General features: G+C 42.8%; 3 protein-coding genes across 3 annotated transcripts; 2 read left to right on the top strand and 1 right to left on the bottom strand.

The window, feature by feature from the left end:
• Window positions 1-1,339: 1,339 nt before the first annotated feature.
• On the bottom strand, window positions 1,340-2,172 carry LOC129595572 (uncharacterized). The gene is made up of 3 exons (XM_055492620.1): window positions 2,062-2,172; window positions 1,730-1,885; window positions 1,340-1,619 (listed from the first exon to the last, which is right to left on the bottom strand). Exons 1-3 carry the CDS (start codon window positions 2,152-2,154, stop codon window positions 1,506-1,508), a joined length of 363 nt encoding a protein of 120 aa, XP_055348595.1. The 5' UTR covers window positions 2,155-2,172; the 3' UTR covers window positions 1,340-1,505.
• Window positions 2,173-8,869: 6,697 nt separating this feature from the next.
• On the top strand, window positions 8,870-11,151 carry LOC129595559 (uncharacterized). The gene is made up of 7 exons (XM_055492602.1): window positions 8,870-9,233; window positions 9,357-9,424; window positions 9,499-9,687; window positions 9,849-9,945; window positions 10,276-10,364; window positions 10,486-10,671; window positions 10,913-11,151. Exons 1-7 carry the CDS (start codon window positions 8,930-8,932, stop codon window positions 10,949-10,951), a joined length of 972 nt encoding a protein of 323 aa, XP_055348577.1. The 5' UTR covers window positions 8,870-8,929; the 3' UTR covers window positions 10,952-11,151.
• An 8,603-nt stretch (window positions 11,152-19,754) lies between these two features.
• On the top strand, window positions 19,755-21,177 carry LOC129595530 (UNC93-like protein MFSD11). Its single transcript, XM_055492573.1, has 7 exons — window positions 19,755-19,785; window positions 19,845-19,970; window positions 20,033-20,201; window positions 20,360-20,400; window positions 20,464-20,486; window positions 20,820-20,891; window positions 20,974-21,177. Exons 1-7 carry the CDS (start codon window positions 19,755-19,757, stop codon window positions 21,175-21,177), a joined length of 666 nt encoding a protein of 221 aa, XP_055348548.1.
• The last annotated feature ends 206 nt before the right edge of the window (window positions 21,178-21,383 follow it).

The following is a 21,383-nucleotide window of genomic DNA, read 5'->3' as shown; positions in this document are numbered from 1 at the left end:
ATTGAGCCACATTATTTGCTGTCGTCGGGGGGTACGCCGTGCATCCGATTTTCGTCAGGCTGACGCAACACGAGACAAACGGAATGCACGCCGTACCCCGCCGGATAACACAGGACCACAAACTCCCTGCACCGCACTGGACACGTATCGAAAGCCGGTTTTAACTTAAAGCCCGCTCTGGATACATGTCCACTCACTTGCGGACGAAAGCAATTTCCGCTGTTGCAACGGCACAGAGGGTAATAACTGCTGGAAATGCCGAAGCTTCCGGTTGATAACAATACAGGATAAGCAGCGGCACAGCAAGTCCATGTCAGATGAACAGAAGACCGCAGCGCATAATGAGAACCCAGATTGTTTACTGTACCCGGCTTACTTAAGAAACGCAGTGGCAGAAACCAGTGCGTTTCTTAAGTAAGCCTGGTATGGCGTTCGGCAAAATCTGATGCGTTAAACAACGGCATTACGGCAACTAGAATTTTCGTGGCCATGTTACTGCGGTCTCGATAGAGAGCTGCTGCACTGCCTTTGCGATAGCCTGAAGCGATTGATGCGAGCAGACTAACAGAATGCAAAGTTTAACAGTACGAGTAATCTGTTTCGCGTTTTACTGTTACTCCTTTAATATGTGCGAGTACTAGCTGTATGTGTTCATTTTGTGCTGTTCTATCGATGCGAACTAGTAAGGCCAGTTGGAGTTTCGGCAACGAAACCTGCTTGACAACATTTCTCTGCTCTCTGATAACTTTCTTTAATTTTGAACAAGTACACTGTCTAGTGTCTGCTCTGCTCTCTGATAATTTTCTTTGATTTAGAACAAGTACACTGTCTAGTGTCTACATAAAGCATTACCCTGTCGGCCTTATACGTATTACAAATCGGCGGAGACTTGTAGACGTTACTCTTTTGAGGTTTGGTTTTACGTTAGATATGGGATCCATATTGAACACCGGAATGGCGCAGGTCAAGGTTAAATTGATATATTACATGTAATTTCCTCAAATAAAAACCGCGCTGCTGCCGTGGATCTCGAGCAGTCACTGTAGGCCTTTGAAATGAACTAGATTGAACTATCTGAAGTGCTGAGCAGACGGTTGCGGTCCTGTTTTCACGAGAGGGTATTCGAGCACAGCGAAAGTATTAGCTTGTATTTTCATGGATATTTCGGTTTATCATTCTCATATCAGCTCTGCTTTTCTACCTACTACCGTAGTACCGGCTTTGACTGCCTTGAAGTGCTTCGCGGTAAAACAAGCCAGTTCTGCCTAGCCAAGCCAGTTCTCGATTTCCCGCCCTTTCAGCGACTCGGTGTACAATACACTTTACCGCCGTCTGATACATGATTTTTGACAAACATCTTTGTGAAAAATGCCTACGAAAGTTCCATGTTTGATAGAAAAAAAAGGATGAAAATTATCAAATCAGACAAACCACCTCTTCAAAATGCTCTTCACTTGAACCTACAAATGATACTAAATAATCGTGAACTGGATCGCTTAAAAGTGTTAACTTATTTTGGTAGCATTCATCGCAGTCCGTTCGCAATTTGGAGCTGTTTCATAGCGATTTTCTTTTAGCTGTAGAACAAAGGTGCCATAGGAGAACAGAACGCCAACCATCTGCAATAAACCGAGTTACCGATGCTGGTGCGTTTACATTCTTTAGCCCAATGGTCCTTGCGGTCTGTCCAGTTAATACATGGAGGCAGGTGTATAAGCTTACTACTTACTGTTGCAATAAATGTCCGATCCACCACGACTATGCCAGCCAGGGAAAATCCAGTGGGATTAGAAGGAATCCAGTATAATTTGGTAAACATTTTCATAGATCCTTCAGCGCAAGTCTCCTGAGGGGCTAGAATATGGACTTCTCTAGTTACATTCGCCTAGAAATGCGAAAGTTCATGACCGTTGCTGGAAGAATTATAAATGCAGTCACACAAAATAGATTCGCGGTAAACGTCTGCACTGTATGAGGCCTATATACAAATGTCTTAAATTACTATGTAAGCGACAAATCAAAACTGGAGGAACAATACTTATTTATAACGCGGCCATGTACCCGTTCATGAACATAGATCATAGCAAAGGTGACAATCAGGGTCCAAACGATGATCTCCATGGTGTTATAAGCTTGGATTCCCAATGGCAACATAGTGATGACGACCGTTTTATTCGCGTAATTATTTATTGTCCACACGAGCCAGATAACCGACTGAAGGTAGAATAAAAGTACAAATCCACCAGTATGCTGCGATAAGATTTCCACAAGCTTACACACGTCAAAATAATTACGCAGATGTTGGCTCAGAACTGTCTTATTTGTGTCCAGGTTAAGGTTTTCCTTTATCCGAAACAGCAAACCGACCGATAAGACATGCAAAGATAGCTAGTAACGATGCCAGAAAATAGACCAAGCACGTACGCATGATGGTAAAGGCAGAGTAAATATACCGTACAAACTGCCGTTTAAAAATGGCCAATCCGTATGCATTTTCCAGAAATGCTGTTTCCCGTCCGGTGACATACATAAAGTGGAAATTAAACCACACGATATATTGTTGACAAAATGACACCGCCGCTAACAGGATGACGGCCGTCACCGCGCACATCAGACGCTTAGGTTTTATGTGGCTTGATGAAGCCTTTTTGGCATAGTAACAGTAGGTGCGTGTGCCGGATGAAACCTTTTCGGCTTTGTAACTGAAAGGTGAGTGTGCGGGATCCACCTAAAAACTTAAAGGTGCGTGTGCCGGAAAAATCTTTTTAGATTTTGAATCTGAAAGGTGCGTGTGCCAGATGGAACCTATTCGGCTTTGTAACTGAAAGGTGGATGTGGTTCATACATTAAGGCTGTGTAGCTGAAAGGTACACGTAGGGGATGAAACTTTTCAGGCTTTGGAGCTCAAAGGTGCATGTGCCGGATGAAACCTTCTCGGCTTCGTAACTGAAGGTGGGTTTGCAGAATCCGCTGTTTTAATTTTTCGCAGCTGAAGCCTTTCTGTTTAAACCTGGCCCCGGCTAAAACCATCCGATTTTACTACAACTTATAAAACCTGTTGACATGGAATTCTTTAGCTAGAAGAAGCAGCTGACAGGAGCAACTTTTGCACTGCAGCGCGGCGCGTAAGCGCCGCGCGCTGTGCTTGTCATTATATTAAAGCAGGAATCTCCGTGGCTAACACCGACCGCCTCCAAACCTTTCTGATTGGCCAGAGCCAGCAGATGCTTTCTGACTGGCCAGAACCAGCTTACGATTCTTATTGGTGCTTTCTGATTGGCCAGAACCAGCTTACGTTTCTTATTGGCCAGAACCAACCTTTTGAATTTCAAGCGTTAAACTCTTACTAAGCTTTCAAAGCCTTAGTGCCTGTACGAACATTTACCTAATCAGCCAGAACAACCAGTCTTACCTTCAACCCTCGCCTTACTAAGGTTAGTTCCATTACAGACTTTTACTTGAGTAGCCAGAACCACCAGATCCGCCAGATAAACCAGAACTACCAGATCAACCAGAACTACCAGATTAGCCAGATAAAGCAAACCTACCAGATTAGCCAGATAAAGCAAACCTACCAGATCAGCCAGAACTACCCGATCAAACAGAACTACCAAAAAAAGCCAGAACTACCGCGCGCTGTAAAGCCCTTCAGGCTTTCTGAAGTCATCCGATGAACCAGATTCCGGATGAAACCGTTTAAACTGTGTAACTGAAAGGTCCGTGTGCCGGTTGAAACCTTTTTGGCTTTGTAACTGAAAGGTGTGAGTGCCCGTTGAAACCATCTAAACTGTGTAACTGAAAGGTGCGTGTGCCGGATGAAACCTCATGGGCTTTGTAACTGAAAATTGTGTGTGCCGGTTGAAACCATCTAAACTCTGTAACTGAAAGGTGCGTGTGCCGGATGACACCCTCTGAACTGTGTAACTGGAAGGTGGATGTGCTGGATGAAACCTTTTAGGCTTTGTAACTGAAAAAGTGCGTTTGTCGGATGACACCTTTTTGGCTTTGTAGCTGAAAGGTGAGTGTGCCGGATGAAACGTTTCAAGCTTTTGCAACTTAAATGTAGATTTGTGGAATCTACTTTTTTATTCTTACGCAGTTGAAGCCTTTCTGAGTACACCTGGCCCAGGCTAATATCCTTCCGGTTTCTCTAAATTTTAGTTACCCTGTTTACTTCGAATTATTTAGCTAAAAGACGCGGCTTACAGAAAAATCTTTTGCACTGCAGCGCGGCGCGTAAGCGCCGCGCGCTGTGCTTGTAACTGATTAATTCGAAGTTTGTTTTTATAATAGTTCTTAAGTACTGTACCTATTACATCAAGTCACGCATACCGTGATTTAGTTAACAGTGCATACGGAAATACGGTAATTAGCCGGAATCGAGAGTAAATCTTAGTTAGCGCTGACTAAGCTTTACTTTTGATTCCCCAATCAATTTAGCTGCGTACTCCAAAGTCAAAAAAGAAATGCCACCGAACATTTTCCCTCCTCTCACAATAAGTTACACAAACTGTGAATCACATCAGGCTTCTTGTCAATTCATCAAACACGTGATGGTTACAGCGTATAGCGGTTGAACGCTTGTGACTTGTGTGCCGATAGCTTAATGAATATGTCGCTTCCGTAATTTCACAGACAAGCTAAGAATGGATCTTAACGACGGTAAGGTACATTCAGTAACGGTCACCAGTAAGTTTCTCAGTGTTACCCTGAACTTTTGGCAAGCACTTCTTAAAATCTGTGGAATATGTCCATTGTGGATTATCGATCCACGAGCCCTTGGCAAATATCGCTGGAAGGTTGTCCTGGCGTATTACTGGATTGTCACACTTACAGTAATCAAAATCCTGAATGTGGCGGCCGTCACTATTCCGTCGCTTACGAAGCGATTAACCGGAAGCATGGACGAATTTGTCTACGAGGTGTGCGCGCGTGAGCGAGAAGTGATATCTCTGCTTTCCGCGCTGCTTGTGACGATAGAATGGCCACACATCCAGGCCACCTTGCGCTCCATCCGGCACTACGATGCCGAATATTTTACCCAGCGCGAATGGCGGCGGGTTGATCTTCTTATTACGGAATATAGCCGTACTCGTAGTGATTAAAACGTACGTTAATCTCTTTATTCGAATGTTCTCTATTGTTTCGGGTCGAGTTTGGTTTTCTACGCAAATATGCCTCGCGCCCATATAAGTCCGTGTGTGGCCGTACTCTGGCATCTTTGCTCTCTCATTCTGAGTTCTGGCAGTTTCGGAGTTTAGAATTAAATTTATCGTCGGAGATGCAGTTCTCGCTTCGCGTAGTTTCGTAGACTTAGCTATGCCACATTGAGATTATCAGCTCATTCTCTGTCGTTGAATAAGGTCGGTAGGATAGATTATTGCGGTAATTATTCCTATCGTACTGATCTCTCCGTCATTATTTATTGGGTCAGTTTCTCCTGCTGTCCGGAAAGAACTTTGGGGATCAATACGCTACAGCGTAAAATATAAGGGGGAAAACTATTTTAGTCTAACCAGTTCACGGCACTGCTGCCGTCACCCGGCTGGAGTGTAACGTTACGACAGTACATATGGTTGAATCCGGCGCGGTACATAAGCGCCATGCTTAGCCACAACGTCCGCGGCATCCTGTCTAGTCAATCCATTTCCCGCCTTTTCACCGGCTCACTCACTGTACACTACGCCGCCGTCTGGTACATGATTTTGGACAACCATCTTTGCAAAAAATTCCTATGTCAGTTACATCTTTAAGAGAAAAAAAATGAATATGAACTCAGACAAATTAACTCGCCATCGATGATTTACAAATGATACTCGTCATCGTGATCTGGATCGGTTAAGAACGTCAACTAACTTTGGTGGTATTTATCGCAGTGCGATCGCAGTTCGGAGCCATTTCATAGCGAGTTTCTTTTAGCTGTAGAACAAAGGTCCCATAGGAGAACAGAACGCCAACCATCTGCAATAACGTTATCGTAGGTAAGCCGAATTATCGATGCTGGTGCGTTTGCGTTCTGTAGGCCAATAGTCTCTGCGGTATATCGAGCTAATACACGGAGACAACTGCTTACTGTTGCAAGAAATGTTCGATCTACCAAGACAATGCCAGCCAGGGAAAATCCAGTGGGACTGGATGGGATCCAGTACAATTTGGTGAACATTTTCATAGATCCTTCAGAGCAAGTCTCGTGAGCGGCTAAAATACGGACTTCTTTAGTTACGTTCGCCTAAAAACAGAACAACAAAAATTAATTAGGGTTGCTGGAGGAATCAAATCTGCAGTTACTCAAAACAAATTCGCAGAAAACGCTAAACTTCGACACTGTATTAGGCACTTATATAAAAGTATCAGACGAAGTCGAAAATGCAGATGCAGTATTTATTTATTACGCGACCATGTACCTGTTCATGAACATAGATCATAGCAAAGGTGACAATCAAGGTCCAAACGATGATCTCCATCGTGTTATAAGCCTGGATTCCCATTGGCAACATGGTGATGATAATCGTTTTATTCGCGTAATTATTTATCGTCCACACGAGCAAGATAACTGACTGGAGGAAGAATAAGAGGACAAATCCACCAATACGCTGCGATAAGGTTTCAACTAGCTTACACATGTCAAAATAGTTACGCAGATGTTGGCCCATAACCGCCTGATTCGTGTCCAGGCTCAGGTTTTCCTTTATCCGAAACAGTAAGCGCCCGATTAGACAGCAGAAGGTAGCCAGTAACGATGCCAGAAAATTCAGCAAGCAAGTACGGATTAAGGTAAAAGCAGAGTAGATATACCGGACGAATTGCCGCTTAAAAATAGCCAATTCGTATGCACTGGCCAGAAATTCCGCTTCCCTTCCGCTGACATACATGAAGTGGAAGTTAAACCACACGATGTACTGCTGACAAAATGACACCGCCGTTAACAGGATAACGACTGTCACCGCGCACATCAGACGCCATTCGCGTGGGGCGAAATATTCGGCTTCATAGTGCCGGATGGATCGGAGGGTGGCATGGATGTGTCGCCATTCTGCCGTCACAGTCAGCGTGGATAACAGGGACATCACTTCTCGCTGATGCGCGCACACCACGTAGAAAAATTCTTCCATGCTTCCGTTTAATCGCTCCATGAGCAACGGAAGAGTAACGGCCGCTACATTCAGGATTTTAATTACTGTAAGTGTGACAATCCAGGAATACGCCAGGACAACCTTCCAGCGATATTTGCCAAGGGCTCGTGGATCGATAATCCACAATGGACATATTCCACAGATTTTAAGAAGTGTTTGCCAAATGTTTAGGGAAACACTGAGAAACTTACTGGTGACGTTTGCTGGAGGTACCTTATTGTCATTAAGATCCATGTCTAGGTAGTCTGTGTAATTACGAAAGCGTATATTCATCAAGCTGTCGGCGCAGACTGGCGTTCCCCCGCGTTACGCTGTAAGCGCCACCTGTTTGTCTATGCACGGAGCCTTATTACCTTAGGGATCCACAGTTTGTGCAACATTATTGTCAGAGGAAGGAAAATGCTCGGTCCTGAATATCCCTCCTGCTTTATGTGAATGTGTATTGATTATTTGGGTTTATGTTACGCAAATAAATTGGCTAGGGAATAACCGTGAAGCTTCGTCAGCCATGTACCGACTGGTCACTGAGTTTTAGAATTTCACAGCAGCATTCTCAGAAGGCTCGAGCGGACGACCACACTCACCCTTAGCTTATGGCAGTAAAATGTTATGCCACCTTTATCGTTATATTATGGCGTCCTCCTTGCGATATGAGAAGTTTGTTTAATCGTACTACCGCACATTTCGACAAATTCAAAATCCTAAGAAAGTAGCACCCCTTGAACACTGTTGCCGCTCTGCGTGTTAATTTATTGACGCAGCTTGTAGGAGAATAGCTTTAAGACTCTAACGCAAGCTGTACTTAAGATAATACTCAGAGTCTTATGAGAACATCTTTCTATTAGTCCCGCATTTTAGGCATGCAAATGTCATTCATGGCGCAGAATATTACTGTATATTTAGAACGTAGTATATCTAATCGACCAGTGTTACGGCAATGAAAACACCGTCAGCGAGCGCTGCGAACATGGAAGTTCAATCCTGACTGAAACTTGCAGTGTTTGTTTCAGCTCGGCACCTGGGAGATCTTTCATAATTAGCCTCTTCGAGTTGCAGGACGAAGGTTCCTAAAAAAAGCTAACCCCCAATACCCGCAGACGCAGGCATCTTTTTTTAATACAGCGCTGCTGTGTTTGCAGTTGAAGCGTAATTAAAGTCAGACGTACAAAACTGTGAAATTTATGTTTGCAGCTGCAAGAAACGATCGACCAACGAGAATAACGCCATACAGCCACCGGAAGTATCCCGGCCATGAAACGTTCCACTAAAACATTTGCCAATAAATACATAAATTAAAATAAACGCGATTTAAAGGTACAGAGGCGTCTTCGGACGCCTACTTAACTTTAATGTACACTTTTTATGTCTAATTCCTTCCGGTTACGTCGTCAATTATTTCGGTGGCGCCATCGTTAACGTTTTATCGACGCATTCTAGGCTGAAATGCCCGTAATTTGTCAAATTCAGCACCATAAAACGAACACGGAAATGCAATAGGATCAGCACACCGCAGAGATCTGGAAAAAGAGCGACCAGTTACTTTCCATTTAAGAACGCGATGGCACTTGGCATTGTTTGCTGTAAATACGAAAATACGGAATGCAGTCACAAAGACGATGTCGGAGTGCACGTTCGTAAACCCGCTAATAAGACATGTGTAAACAAAGAATCTGGAGCGGCAGTTATATAAAAAGCGGTTCCAGCTGCCATTCGATCGGTATCTGTAGATTCCTTGTTCATACTAATTCCTTATTTTATATAGTATCTAATTTGACTATATACAATATCTATCAACAATGAATTTTGCTACGGTGACCTTTGTCTGCAGCCTGGTGTGCTCCAGCATTAACTGCCAGGATCCATGGGGAGGCAGCGGCGTCTTTCCCGGATTTCCGGGATATGGCGCCGGATTTCCCAGTAGTGGAGGATGTAATGGGTTTGCCGGGATGCTGTCCAATCTCCTAGGGGGAAGCCGTTGTTGTAGTGGTGGGTGCGGAGGCGGTTCGCAGATTATTTACTATCCTATCCCACTCCCTCCAGGACCTAATCCACCCACTCCACCCGTGACCTCGACTACTGCGCCAATTCCAACTTGCACCGGTGAGCAGTTAAGACACAAGTAACAAATACTTCGAAACCATCATAAGACATATCGCTGCTTTACAACTTTTGCAAAGGAATGGTGACTTATTGAGCATCTTTCATTTCCTTATTGTGTTGCAGTAAGTACTAGCTCAAGTCCGTTTAGTCCTTGGATGTGCGACCAGACCTTTATCCCCGCCATGATAACGGTAAGAAGTTACAACATGCTCCATAAAAGATAACACAGTTGGACATTTTTACCATGCCGCTTTGCCTTGTTCAGGGATGTCCGGCTTCCCGCGTGACTTTTCAGCTCTCGGGAATACCATGTGCCTACCTTGAAAGCAGTGGCGCGATACGTTTCAGTCCCCTTAACGGCGGCTGCGCTGTCGGACCCGGATTCGTTTATGTCGGTACCCTGACAGCAACAGACATCGTCACAAATGTGATTTTATCTGTCGGTCAAATCCAGGTAATTGAGTAGGTTTATACAAAATATTTATGAACAAGTGCTATGCGTCCGTTTATAAAGGATCCCCGAAATTCCAGTGAATGCCGGGTCACATACCCAAGTTTGCGGAAATATACAAAGTACAGTATTTCTACATAACAGTAACTATTATTATTATTCAGATAAACACCGCATCGTTGAGCTACTGCACTGCAACAACCACTGCGATGACAACCTCGACCGCAACAACATCCACCGGGACACCGCCTGTTTGCGATGGTGCGTAAACACTTATTGTTGTATTGTACAGATAGCTAAGCGCATACGCACATGTAGTACGTACTTCGTGGCGTAGCGTAAATTATTACGTATATAGATATTAATGCAACTTCTACTTTTATACAGTACAATTGCTGTCTACCGGTATATCTAGTCTAATCTAGACAGAAATAAGAAATATACGGTAGATACAAAGTAGATAAGTACTGTTTATATCTACGAATGTAGTAAGCATGCAGTGCAACGCCGCACTCATAAACTGAAAATATTATACGAGTAAATACAGTACTGTATCATTGGGATCACTGGTTTACATAATGATTATTGCAGTCGCTTACAACCTTTCGACTTCACCAAGTAGCTCATCAGATTTCTTTCTGACCGACTGTCGGGAACAGTTTACTACTCCCCGTTATATGGTAAGCCAGTTTGCTTAAGCGCTGTTAACCTTATCGCTGTAAGCGTATTAAACATAATGTGATTGTAATAGGTACTTAAGAAATATTGTGAAACAACCTTTAATTAAATAATTTATTATAGAACTGCCCCTTTTCGCGATATACCTACACACTGTTGGGCTTACCGTGTGCGGACCTGCACTCCGACGGCGCGCTTGCAGTGAACGTCAACAATTCGGGGTGTAACGTCTATCCTTATTCATACTACGGACAGATGATCATCACAGACAATGACAGCGGCAGACAGCTGGGGTACTATTACATAGCGGTACGTAGATTTGGAAATTGTCCAACCAGTAAAATCGACTGTGCTTGCGTCATAATAGTGAACAAACGCCGGGTTTCTTCCAACGCGTAGGATGTTATTACCATGAGTACAAAACAGTTACTTATAATTATTAAATAGTAATAATTATAATTAATAAATAAGGTACAAAGATATAAAATTGACTTCTCTAACTTCAGAAGTTGCAGTATGTGTTTATTATATGTTTTTACATTGTTTTCAGATGCACATGAGTGGCCTGGCATACTGCGTGACGCCATAATTCAGCAGAATTATCGCAAAGTATCGTAGAGCGAGTAACCTACACTGTTACCGTATTTTCTTCTGATACCGAAAGTCGTCTAACTATGGGAAATATTTGTTTCGGTTATACGGTCGTACTGCACTTCGTGCAACGTAACTGCTGCTGTTTAATAATATCGAAACTAAAAAAATATGCAAATTGCAGCAAAAAGCACATAAAGGCAGCAACCAGAAGATTTTTTTATAGGGTGGATGACAGAATTTCCGTTGAACTGAGCATAAGTGTATGGTGCATACAAATCATAGCATAACAACACATGCGCACAGAATAAACAAAAACTAACACTCCAAATAAGGTTTCTTCAGTGATTACCGTTACATCTACGATTGATCGATCCTACAGAGCAGTACTCGTATCACCGCCTTAAGAATTTCAGCCAAGCCGAAAGCAATGGTAACCTTTGCTTTTGCAGTTTCCTTTATTAAACTGTATATTGTCTAACTTTACGAGGCGCACTGCGAGACATACTTACATTATTAGAAAAGGAGAATGTTCATACTTTAAGGATCTGACTTCTCTCGTTGCTATAATGGCTACTATTTAAGCGAGACACGGAAGGGAGCAGTCACGTTTTACAAACCCTCATAATTAGTAAAGCAGTTTTAATTGCGCAGTAATCCAACCGGCAGACTGCAAAACCATGGCATTCTCGGTAGACGGAAACCTCAACAAGGTTGTTAGCTAGTTTCTCGGTGAGAAAAATCATTTTGTTCTGGGAAGTCGGTTCAAAATCAGCGGGGTCTCATCGAGCGGTCGTTCCGTAATACTAATGAACATTTTAACCGGAACCGTGGAAAATTTCCTCTGGATTGTATTTCATTAACAACGGGAAGTCGGTTCGCTCTTGCCGTCGGGGATCGTGCCGCCTGGTCATTAATGGAAAAAGACATTCAGGCAGTCATACAGCTCATCCGGCACTACGTAGCCGATTAATATTAGCAAATACAAGCATTTCACCCACCAGAGTTGACCTTTTGCCATCTTCAATTTGTCATGCCCAGGGGTCACGGAGATGTCGGCTACCATGGATGCCATAGGGTTGAAATTGGCTGTTTTACTACCACGGGTTTGTATCGGGCCCTGGCTGGGCTCATTAAATTTTACGTTGACAAGACGGAGCCAAAACCCCGATGCAGATAAGTGCAATAATGCACAAAAACTTATTACCCGAAACAATGTGTGTGTTGCGTTGTCTACTTATACTGGCAACACAGACTAATAGAGTACTTAAAGTAACTGTAAAATATATAATTTATTGGGCAAAAGCCATCAATGTTACAAAAAGTGCATTCGCGTAATACTACTTAAAATGATTCAAATTTAAACGTTAAAAAAACAGCCAAAATCGTTATTGCTATCAGAAATCCTAGGACGCATATTCAAGGTGCCCAAAACAGCAGCAGCATTTCCTTTCACTACAGCTAGACTTAATCTCTGCTTCAAAAACGCAGTAGAACGAGGTTCCCCTGTCACGTCGCGAATCTTTCTGCCAGCGAAACAGATGAGCTCCATAAAATCCGAACCGAAAGTGCCAAAAGTTTCGACTGCCAGGGCGTAAAACAGGTAACCCATCCTTTCCACGTAAGCGTATTTACGGCGTTTAACGTCTTCGGCCATATGCGCAACACTACCGGATGCACTCGCACTTGCCCGGACATGCGATGCGGCTACCGTGTCCCAGCATGTAGCGTCCCATACCAGCGCCTTACCATCCCGTACCGGGACGAGAGTCATGCCGTCTGGCCGCGAGTTGTTTATGCCTGACAGTCCGAGTGGCTCGCTTTGACATGGATACCCCGCATGTTCCAAAGCCCGCTTTATTTCGGCATTTAGTTCCGTATGTCTAGACCATCTGCCTCTGCTGCTGATACAAGAAAGACCGTGGTGGCCATTCGTCTCCACATGGCTTCCGCAGTTCACGCAATCGTGTTCTTCTACTACTGGAAGTCCGAAACGAAGTGCCACACCGATTCGTACTTCTTCATCCCGCAAAAACGTACTTCTTGGCCCAGTTTAACACTTTTCGAATCCTGGGTCCCTGGCTCTTGTAGAACTACTGAGATTACTTTAGCTTGAAGTAGTAATTTAATGGTGTAATCAGCTCCTACTTTAGCTTGAAGTAGTAATCTAATGGTGTAAGTAACTGTTGTGCTACTATTAGCACCCCGAAGTACGGGTGTGGGCAATCTGTCGATTTTGATGATTCATGTTTCTGGCTGATTAATAATTGGTTTCTTATGCCGGTTTTCACGTACAGTACCAGGTCCGGTACTGTGCAGAACTAAAGCAGAAACCGGAGCTTTCTTTGAAATTTCTTTGCTTGCTACGCAGGAGCTGATTACACCATTAAATTACTACTTCAAGCTAAAGTAATCTCAGTAGTTCTACAAGAGCCAGGGACCCAGGATTCGAAAAGTGTTAAACTGGGCCAAGAAGTACATGTTATACAAGTTATACTTACTTGTAAGGAGTGAATGTTCTACAGATAGGGAACTGTTCCTGTGTTACAGTTCATCGGACACTCAATATTTCAGCCGCATGTACGATGTAGCCAAGCGATGGATGTTATATTATCAGGGCGAAAAGTGCAAACTAATTGCGAAAACTTTCACCGTTCATGACATTTTATAAAGATATCCTTGGAAAATGGAGAAGAACGACGTTAGCGGGCCAGCTAGCTGTGAAGAGCCAAACTACGGACATTACGTACTTCCTGGCAGTGTCCCTGGAACCCTCAGTTTGGTTGGTTTACCGGATCAGAATGGTATCACGAAGTGGCAGAGACTTGTGAACGTTATTCTTCTGGGATTTGGTTTTATGCTTAATCTGCGATTCATACTGACCGCCGGAAAGGCGCAGGTAAAAACTAAACCTGTGGAAGTGCTCGAAAGGCGGATTATTCGATCTTAAAGATGCGAATACTTCAGTGAAATGAATAAAACAATTTATCCATTTATTGTATGTACATACAGTACATCGACAATATCTGAAGTAAGCTTAGATGTTTATGCAAGTAATTTAAACGAGCTGCCAAGGTCCTCTTTTTTGATTGTTTCTGTTTTTCAGAGGTGTCTTGATCTTGGTTTTTCAGAGGTTTACTAATCAACTTTCGCTTTTTTCCAGACCGTGGTGTTGCACAGCGTGTTGGACGATGCCACCTTGGGATAAATCTGTTTGGCTGTAAATTGTGGTGCGTTTCCCGGCATCTGTGGTCATCAAGTTTTGCATTTTTCTTAGGCTTGATGATGGTCAAAATGCCCATGGAAAACTTTCCTAAAATAAACTTTTTCTTGTTTGCAGGGCCTCAGGCCATCGCCTATTTGGTTGGTCCCTCTGTTGTGAGTAAACCCTGATCAAAATATGCAATAAACCTTTGCTTGTGTTATCTTGTGCATTATTACGACCAGATACGAATATGATGGATTGCCTTTTGCAGTGCTTTTTTATGGGACCGAAGTTTGCTTTAGTGCTGGGATCCAGTATGCGCGTGTAGCCGGCAGATATATTGGCCTGTTGACTGTTGGCGAGCTCGGCAGGAAAGTGGTTTTCCTCCCATAAATCTGCCGAAGTGCTCCCAGAATTCTGCCGACCCGACCCTATGCATTGCCTATGGGAACTCCAATATATCAGCTGAACCGGCGCAACAGTGAAATTTGATATTTTGGTTGAGCGCGAGCCGGCGATAGCACAGCCGGGCTGTAGAATGAGATACATCATAGTAATTATATACAGCCGCCTAAGCATAATTGTACCGGCACTAAACACAGAGGAGCAAGCGCTTTCCTTGCGCCGTGTCTCACCCTTGCAGTGGAGCGTTTCTGCTGAGTGTGGATTTATACACAGACATCATCGCAGAACGTAGTAAATTATTGAATTTATTTCTTTTTTTGCAAATAACCATAATGTTTACGCCTAAAAATTGTGGATCATGGGAATTATCCTTAGACAGTTTCACTTAAAAATTATCACGTGCTTTGTGATGCATTATTGCCTGCGCTCATGGGACTGTAAAAGAACTAAAAAGTTTTCTAAGAAAGCATTACCTTCAAATTATCACCATATAGGCAATATATTAACGCGCTATGCATAGATTGCGCGTATTACGTACGTACGTGTTACGACGTACGTGTTGTCTGTTCCGTTTCGTACGATGTGCTGTTCTTATCTAACGCATTTGATCGCTAATCGCATCCACGATTCTGGTCTAACTGAAGAGTCTGAAGTTTCTAACTTCAACTAAATCTGTGAGCTTGTTTCTACTCTGTAGCTGAAAGGTCGTGTGACTCTAGGTTAGAAGGAAGTTCATATCTCGTTCTGTTCTGTTTGTTCGTTCGTTCGGTTTGGTGATTAAACATTTGGGAAGTTCCTGAGTGTTTTGGTTTCGGTAACTTTCGTTAGGCACAGCAATCCGCTCGTACCTAGCGGAAGTAGGCAGTAGTACCACTTACGGAGTCCAGAACATATTCCCACTCTACCGATTGAGTAGGTTTGGTCATCTAGTGCGGTTGTCGCGGTGCGACTTCCGCATAGCATGTCAATATTGTCAGTTTAGTTGGCGATTTCATACAAGATTTGGACATCCAGAATTAAAAAGTATTATTTTGATCTGACGACCAATAGATCTATGGAATTGCGCCATAAGTCCTGACGATCCGACCCTACATACTGTTTATGGGCATTCCAACAGGTCCGAAAAATAAGAGCAACAGTGAAAGTTGGATTTCCTTAAAGTTGGAGATTGCATGCTAAGTCCAACTGTGCGGCTGAACCGGTTTATGCAAAATTTTTAAGGAAAATCAGAATTTTTCTGAAGCGCTGTCGAAATTTCTAAATCCGGTTCTTCAAGAGCAGCACACAACTGACAATGGTATACCCAGTCTGTGAAATTAAATAGAATAAATTATTGCCCAATTCGATAACTTGTATCTTCATTCAAAATAATTACTGTAGCCGCTCGCTTGAGTTATACCACACAGTTGGTGTACGGGAAAAATGCGCACCAAATATACACACGCTGGCCGGGCCAAATGCACGGACCAGCGCGATTGTACTAAATTCATTGACGTTTATTCTGAGAATATTGTCCATCAGTTTTTAAGGTGATAACTTTCTCTTTTCAATTTTAAAAATCTCTTAGACAAACCGCACTGTATTCCACAGGAACGATCAGTTTTCAGGCACCAGCATACTGTCGCTCAATGTGCCTCCCCCTTCCAGGGGCACCCCAAAAACCACAACAAATCAGCTGCTAAACTCGTACATACATCAAAACTCAAAGTTTATGGCCTTATTTTGGTGTCAAATTTTAGACTGATAAGTTTTTTTAAACCTCAGATAGATCAGATCGAAAAATGTAACAGAAAGAGTTACAGAAGCACGGTAAATAAGAATCGTGCATTTTGCCCGGCCAGAGTATGTATATTTGATGCGCATTTTTCCCGTACATCAACTGTGTGGTATAACTCAAGCGAGCGGCTACAGTAATTTGAAAATGCAGGTTGGCAGACCGCAGCTTTGCTGAGACTTCATTTGCGTTAATATTTGCTGTATTTCCGTAATGAATTTCCGTAAAGGACATACATACATTCTGTATTTCTGCTGTATTTAGATGATTTTTGATAAGTACTCTCCGGTCGATTACGTCTTGCTGTAATGCCAGTTGCCCGATACTTGCGTACGTAGTAAGCATACGCGTGAACCTGTTGACTGTCGGCGAGCCCGGCAGTAAAGTGGTTTTCCTCCCATAGATTTGCCGAACTGCACCCACAATTCTGCCCACCCGACCCTATGCATTGTCTATGGGTACTCCAATATATCAGCCGAAGCGGCGCAACAGTGAAATTTGATACTTTTGTTGAGCGGAAGGCGGCAATAACACGGTAGGCCGCAGTATCAGATGCAGAATTGCAGATGCACCGACACTAGACTCACAGAAGCGCGCTCTCTTGCTTATTGCAAAGCTTAATTGAAGTTAGTTGTTACAAATAAGCGGGTATGCTGATTGTTAATGCAGACACAGGACAACCGGCATCATTCATCATCACTGCAAGAAGTAAGTAACTAATCTGAATATACCGTAGTTAAAAGTTTTTATGAATAGAAACGTTTTATTCTGTTTAATTTCACGGACTGTACCGTATATACTGTAATCGCGTTTATTTTGTGAAATTTACTTAAAAGCTTCATGTAATGTAGCGGTATTGCTAAAATTAAACTCATAAAACTTTACTGTAATTTTGGAAACAACATGTCCAATAACAGATTTGCCGAACTGCACCGTTAGTCCTGACGACCTGATCTTAAGCATTGTCTATAGGAACTCCAATAGATCTAACAAACAAGAACAACAACGAAACTTGATATTCACTGTCGAGCGCTAGTCAGTCCGCCGGCATACTATTGTCTGCTAAATAATTCTGAGCGCTCTTGTCGGACACGATATTAGATTAATTTTTCGAACCAGCAACCAACCGGCTGTTTACACGAAACAGTTTAGGCTGCATAATAATATTATCTTTAACTGCATCTGTCCACGCCGCTCCACGGCATATGCAGTAAGTGTACTTCTATACACATTTAGGACGATCGCCGGAGCTTTTTCGATTAGGTACGAATAAGTAATATACGTAATCTTGTGAGTCTGGATTTGAATAACCCATAAAGACCCTCTACTTTTAATAACAACAATGGTATTGTTGACAACGAATTTCGTTTGCGTTGCAAATAATAATAATTAGGTATCTGTATAAAGTTTTGCTCTACTATCAAAGTCAGAAACAATAATATTAAAGGCAATCACAGCTACTGCACCGGATATTTGCACAAAAATAGTTTAAATTATTTGTACTTTTACAGGACTTTAAATACTTTCTATTGCATACAATATTGTAACGTCCTTAGGCTGCGTTCGTACAACGGTACAAGTGCTGCCAGCCGTCTGATGCAAGCGCAGCGACTAAAGACCTCTCTATTAATCTATGCAAACGGGATCCTAAGGTGACAATCATGATGCTAGCTCCAAAGGCGGCATATATAAAAAGGATAGAGATCATAGCGCTATGCTTCTAATTAATTAGGGGCTGCAGCGGCCAAAGTTGCTCCCATTGTAAACAATTGTACAGAGCGAAGTAACTGTAATTAAGTTATAAATAGCGGATTCATGGCCCGTGGCAGAAGAAAAGCAAAATGGATGAAAGAGTGCGTCAGCGTGATTAAACGTAACTGCATTAAGCGTGTATTATCATTTTCTTAAAAATTAATACTGGAGTCTGTTATGGCGTAGTATTTTCGTTGTTTGATTTAGTATAAACTACAATTAGCAGATACGGTTGACCGCTGAAGTGAGTTTTCATATTTAAGTGAGACTGTCTAAGGATAATTCCCATCATCCACAGTTTTTAGGCGTAAACATTACGGTTATTTGCAAAAAAAGAAATAAATTCAATAACTTACTACGTTCTGCGATGATGTCTGTGTATAAATCCACACTCAGCAGAAATGCTCCACTGCAAGGGTGAGACACGGCGCAAGGAAAGCGCTTGCTTCTCTGTGTTTAGTGCCGGTACAATTATGCTTAGGCGGCTGTATATAATTACTATGATGTATCTCATTCTACAGCCCGGCTGTGCTATCGCCGGCTCGCGCTCAACCAAAATATCAAATTTCACTGTTGCGCCGGTTCAGCTGATATATTGGAGTTCCCATAGGCAATGCATAGGGTCGGCAGAATTGTGGGAGCACTTCGGCAGATTTATTGGAGAAAAACCACTTTCCTGCCGGGCTCGCCAACAGTCAACAGGCCAACATATCTGCCGGCTACATGCGCGAGTAGTTAACGTTTTACATTAATCCGCTTAGATTTTGGAGCGCTATTGGAGTATGTGCAGATAGTTTTTGTATTCAATTTTAATAATGGGAATTTGTCATCTTCGAAAATTTCGAATCTTGTAGTTGCCGTCATCGCCAACATTGCCGCTTTAATAAGACCGGTGTATTGCGTAATTTTTGTGTGTGCTGCCATTTCTGGTTTCGGCGTTGGTATCGTCTGGGCCGTTCAAGGATACTTTTCAACAAGCAACTCTACGCCAAACACGATAGAAAGGTTGGGTAACTGTTGATGATAGATTGTTCAGTTTTCTGAATTACGCCAATTTTTTTGCAGGAATACTGGGATATTTTGGGGAATTTCCCAGATGTGGTACACTATATCACGTCTGCTTGCGAATTCTTGAAATTTTTATGGGAATTTTTATATGTATGCAGTTTACCAGCCGGAAGTACGTTTTACTATCTCATGCTGCGAGGTGCGACAACAATCGAGGATCCCACTCGGATAGCCGTTTTTATTACACTGACGGTGACTGCGACGTTAGGAACACTGGTGTTCGTCCTGATAAAACATCCATGGCCGAATGCCAAGCAGTACAGACACACGCAAAAGTAAGCCTTCAAAGTTAGACTGGTGCTACGCCTTTTCGGCTCTTTTCGGTTTTTGCCTCGATTATCTCTTGCGATGGTAGTCGAAAACCGCTCATAATGATAGAGAAAATCCCATTTTTTCTTATGAGAAGTACCCGTCTGAACGGGAAATAAATGTTTCCAATGTTTTTGTTGACAGGATCAACCAAATGCCGGTGGGAGCGAAAGCTACTTTGGGTATGGGCCTGTCAGCTCACTGGATATGTAAGAAGATGGTTTTCGTCAGCGTACTTTCGAATGATTTGCAGCTGCTACCATTCGTTTGGGTTGTAAGAATGGAATGATGTTGCTCATCCCTTATTTCTTCTACATTGGTAAGTGATTTTTCTCGAAATGGGTACATACGGATTTGTTCGCTTCGAAATCTTGATAGGTTTTACGTCGACGTTTTGGTCCAGTGTCAACGGCACAGCGCTTGGTTACACTCGCGCTTTCGGGAACGTACGAGAATCCCTCGTTGGGCTGAACGGAGTGTTCCAAGGAGTAGGAGAAATAACAGGTGCTGTCATACGCCGCGACTTATAGGAAAAGGCGCAGTTTCATTAAAGATTATTGCTGTAGGTGGTGTGTTCCTAGGAATTTTTGGTGCCTGGTCGATCAAGAAAGGGCGAGATGTGTTTCTAGTCGCGGGATTTATCGTGCATCTGACAGCGTTCTATTTGATCTTCTTGAACATGCCCCCGTTGTCGTCCCTACAAATGACCAGTGAAATGTCCTATATTGGACCGAGGTGTGTAAATTTAACTATGTGCGTTTTTGGCGTACATGTTGCACTGAGGTGACATCTACGCTTGTAAAATTTCGTTTGCTTTTCTTATGTCTTTAATGTTTTTTTAGGTAAGTGTTTCTTATTTCATTAAACAGGACCGTATTTTTCCTCTTTTGCAGTCCGTATATCGCCATGCTTTGCACAGCTTTAATAGGATTCGGTGAGACAGAAAATGCCATCTTATTGATTGAAACTGTTGTATACATGCAGTTTTTCTTCATAGGCGATGCAATTTGGAACAATCAGGTGATTAATAATTATTCTAGGCTAATCGATTTACCGATTTCCATGCGATGCAATGGATGTCGAGATGGAAAACGAAAACTAGTGACCCGATACATGGTACCAAATTTGAGTATCAGGGAAATCGCGCGCAATTCAGAATACTATAACCCCATGCCATATTGCCATACAGCAATGCGAAAAATGTGCGAAATTAAAAGAAAAGTTCCCGTACATGTATTTGGTACCCGGTACAGCGTCACTCCTCTTAATTATCTAACGAACTGTTTCCCTTGTAGCTTGTAAGACGTATCACGTATGTTATACGTAATACCTGTTGCTCTTTATACTTTGTAGCTAATGGCGTATTTGGGAAGCGCTTATCCTCTTCAAACGGTTGCTGCTTTCGGAGTCTATCAGTTTATGACGGTATGTTATCACCAACATAAAAGTTTTTCTGTAATCTGCAGTCACGTGTCTGCAGTTTAGTAACCTGTTCTTTGGATTGTAGGCTATTGGCAATGTTATCGCAGCCGGATACTCAACAGTATTATCTTTGCCGTTTCATCTTTTGATTATGGTGATGACTGGCATTCCGGCCTTGGCGGGATACAGTTGGTTAGAATGGAAAACATTTCCGAAAAAGGGATTCTCCAATGGAGGACAAAAAGGAATGGAAATGAGCCACTCGCTCCGCCGTTCAAAGACTGGATAACTGAATCAACAAACCGCGTGCAGCAGGAACGCCTCTGTAATTACGCACCACTACAGTGCAATGAATCGGCAGGACTGAAGTGGAGAAGACTAGCGTCTGTGCACAGTTTGCCATAAAATGACGCACCTCCTTTCTTTCGTGCTACGTACATTGTAGGAATTTGCCGGCTCAGAGAGAGCCTAGTTTTGAATTAAAAACTTTTTGCC

This window comes from Paramacrobiotus metropolitanus, unplaced genomic scaffold (genome assembly GCF_019649055.1).
Source record: "Paramacrobiotus metropolitanus isolate TYO unplaced genomic scaffold, Prichtersi_v1.0 Parri_scaffold0000079, whole genome shotgun sequence".
Classification (NCBI taxonomy): Eukaryota; Metazoa; Tardigrada; class Eutardigrada; order Parachela; family Macrobiotidae; genus Paramacrobiotus; species Paramacrobiotus metropolitanus.
The sequence above is the reverse complement of the archived record's forward strand: the minus strand, read 5'-3'. Positions and strand labels throughout refer to the sequence as shown.

Excerpts from the sequence above, each read along its gene's own strand:
- LOC129595572 (XM_055492620.1), bottom strand. The coding sequence starts at position 2,154 with ATGTTGCCATTGGGAATCCAAGCTTATAACACCATGGAGATCATCGTT. Across the intron at positions 1,886-2,061 it reads TGATCTATGTTCATGAACGG|GCGAATGTAACTAGAGAAGT; the intron begins GTACATGGCCGC and ends TCGCATTTCTAG. Across the intron at positions 1,620-1,729 it reads ATCGGACATTTATTGCAACA|ATGGTTGGCGTTCTGTTCTC; the intron begins GTAAGTAGTAAG and ends GGTTTATTGCAG.
- LOC129595559 (XM_055492602.1), top strand. The coding sequence starts at position 8,930 with ATGAATTTTGCTACGGTGACCTTTGTCTGCAGCCTGGTGTGCTCCAGC. Across the intron at positions 9,234-9,356 it reads GCCAATTCCAACTTGCACCG|TAAGTACTAGCTCAAGTCCG; the intron begins GTGAGCAGTTAA and ends ATTGTGTTGCAG. Across the intron at positions 10,672-10,912 it reads TGGGGTACTATTACATAGCG|ATGCACATGAGTGGCCTGGC; the intron begins GTACGTAGATTT and ends CATTGTTTTCAG.
- LOC129595530 (XM_055492573.1), top strand. The coding sequence starts at position 19,755 with ATGTTGCTCATCCCTTATTTCTTCTACATTG. Across the intron at positions 20,487-20,819 it reads ATGCAATTTGGAACAATCAG|CTAATGGCGTATTTGGGAAG; the intron begins GTGATTAATAAT and ends TATACTTTGTAG. Across the intron at positions 20,892-20,973 it reads GAGTCTATCAGTTTATGACG|GCTATTGGCAATGTTATCGC; the intron begins GTATGTTATCAC and ends TTTGGATTGTAG.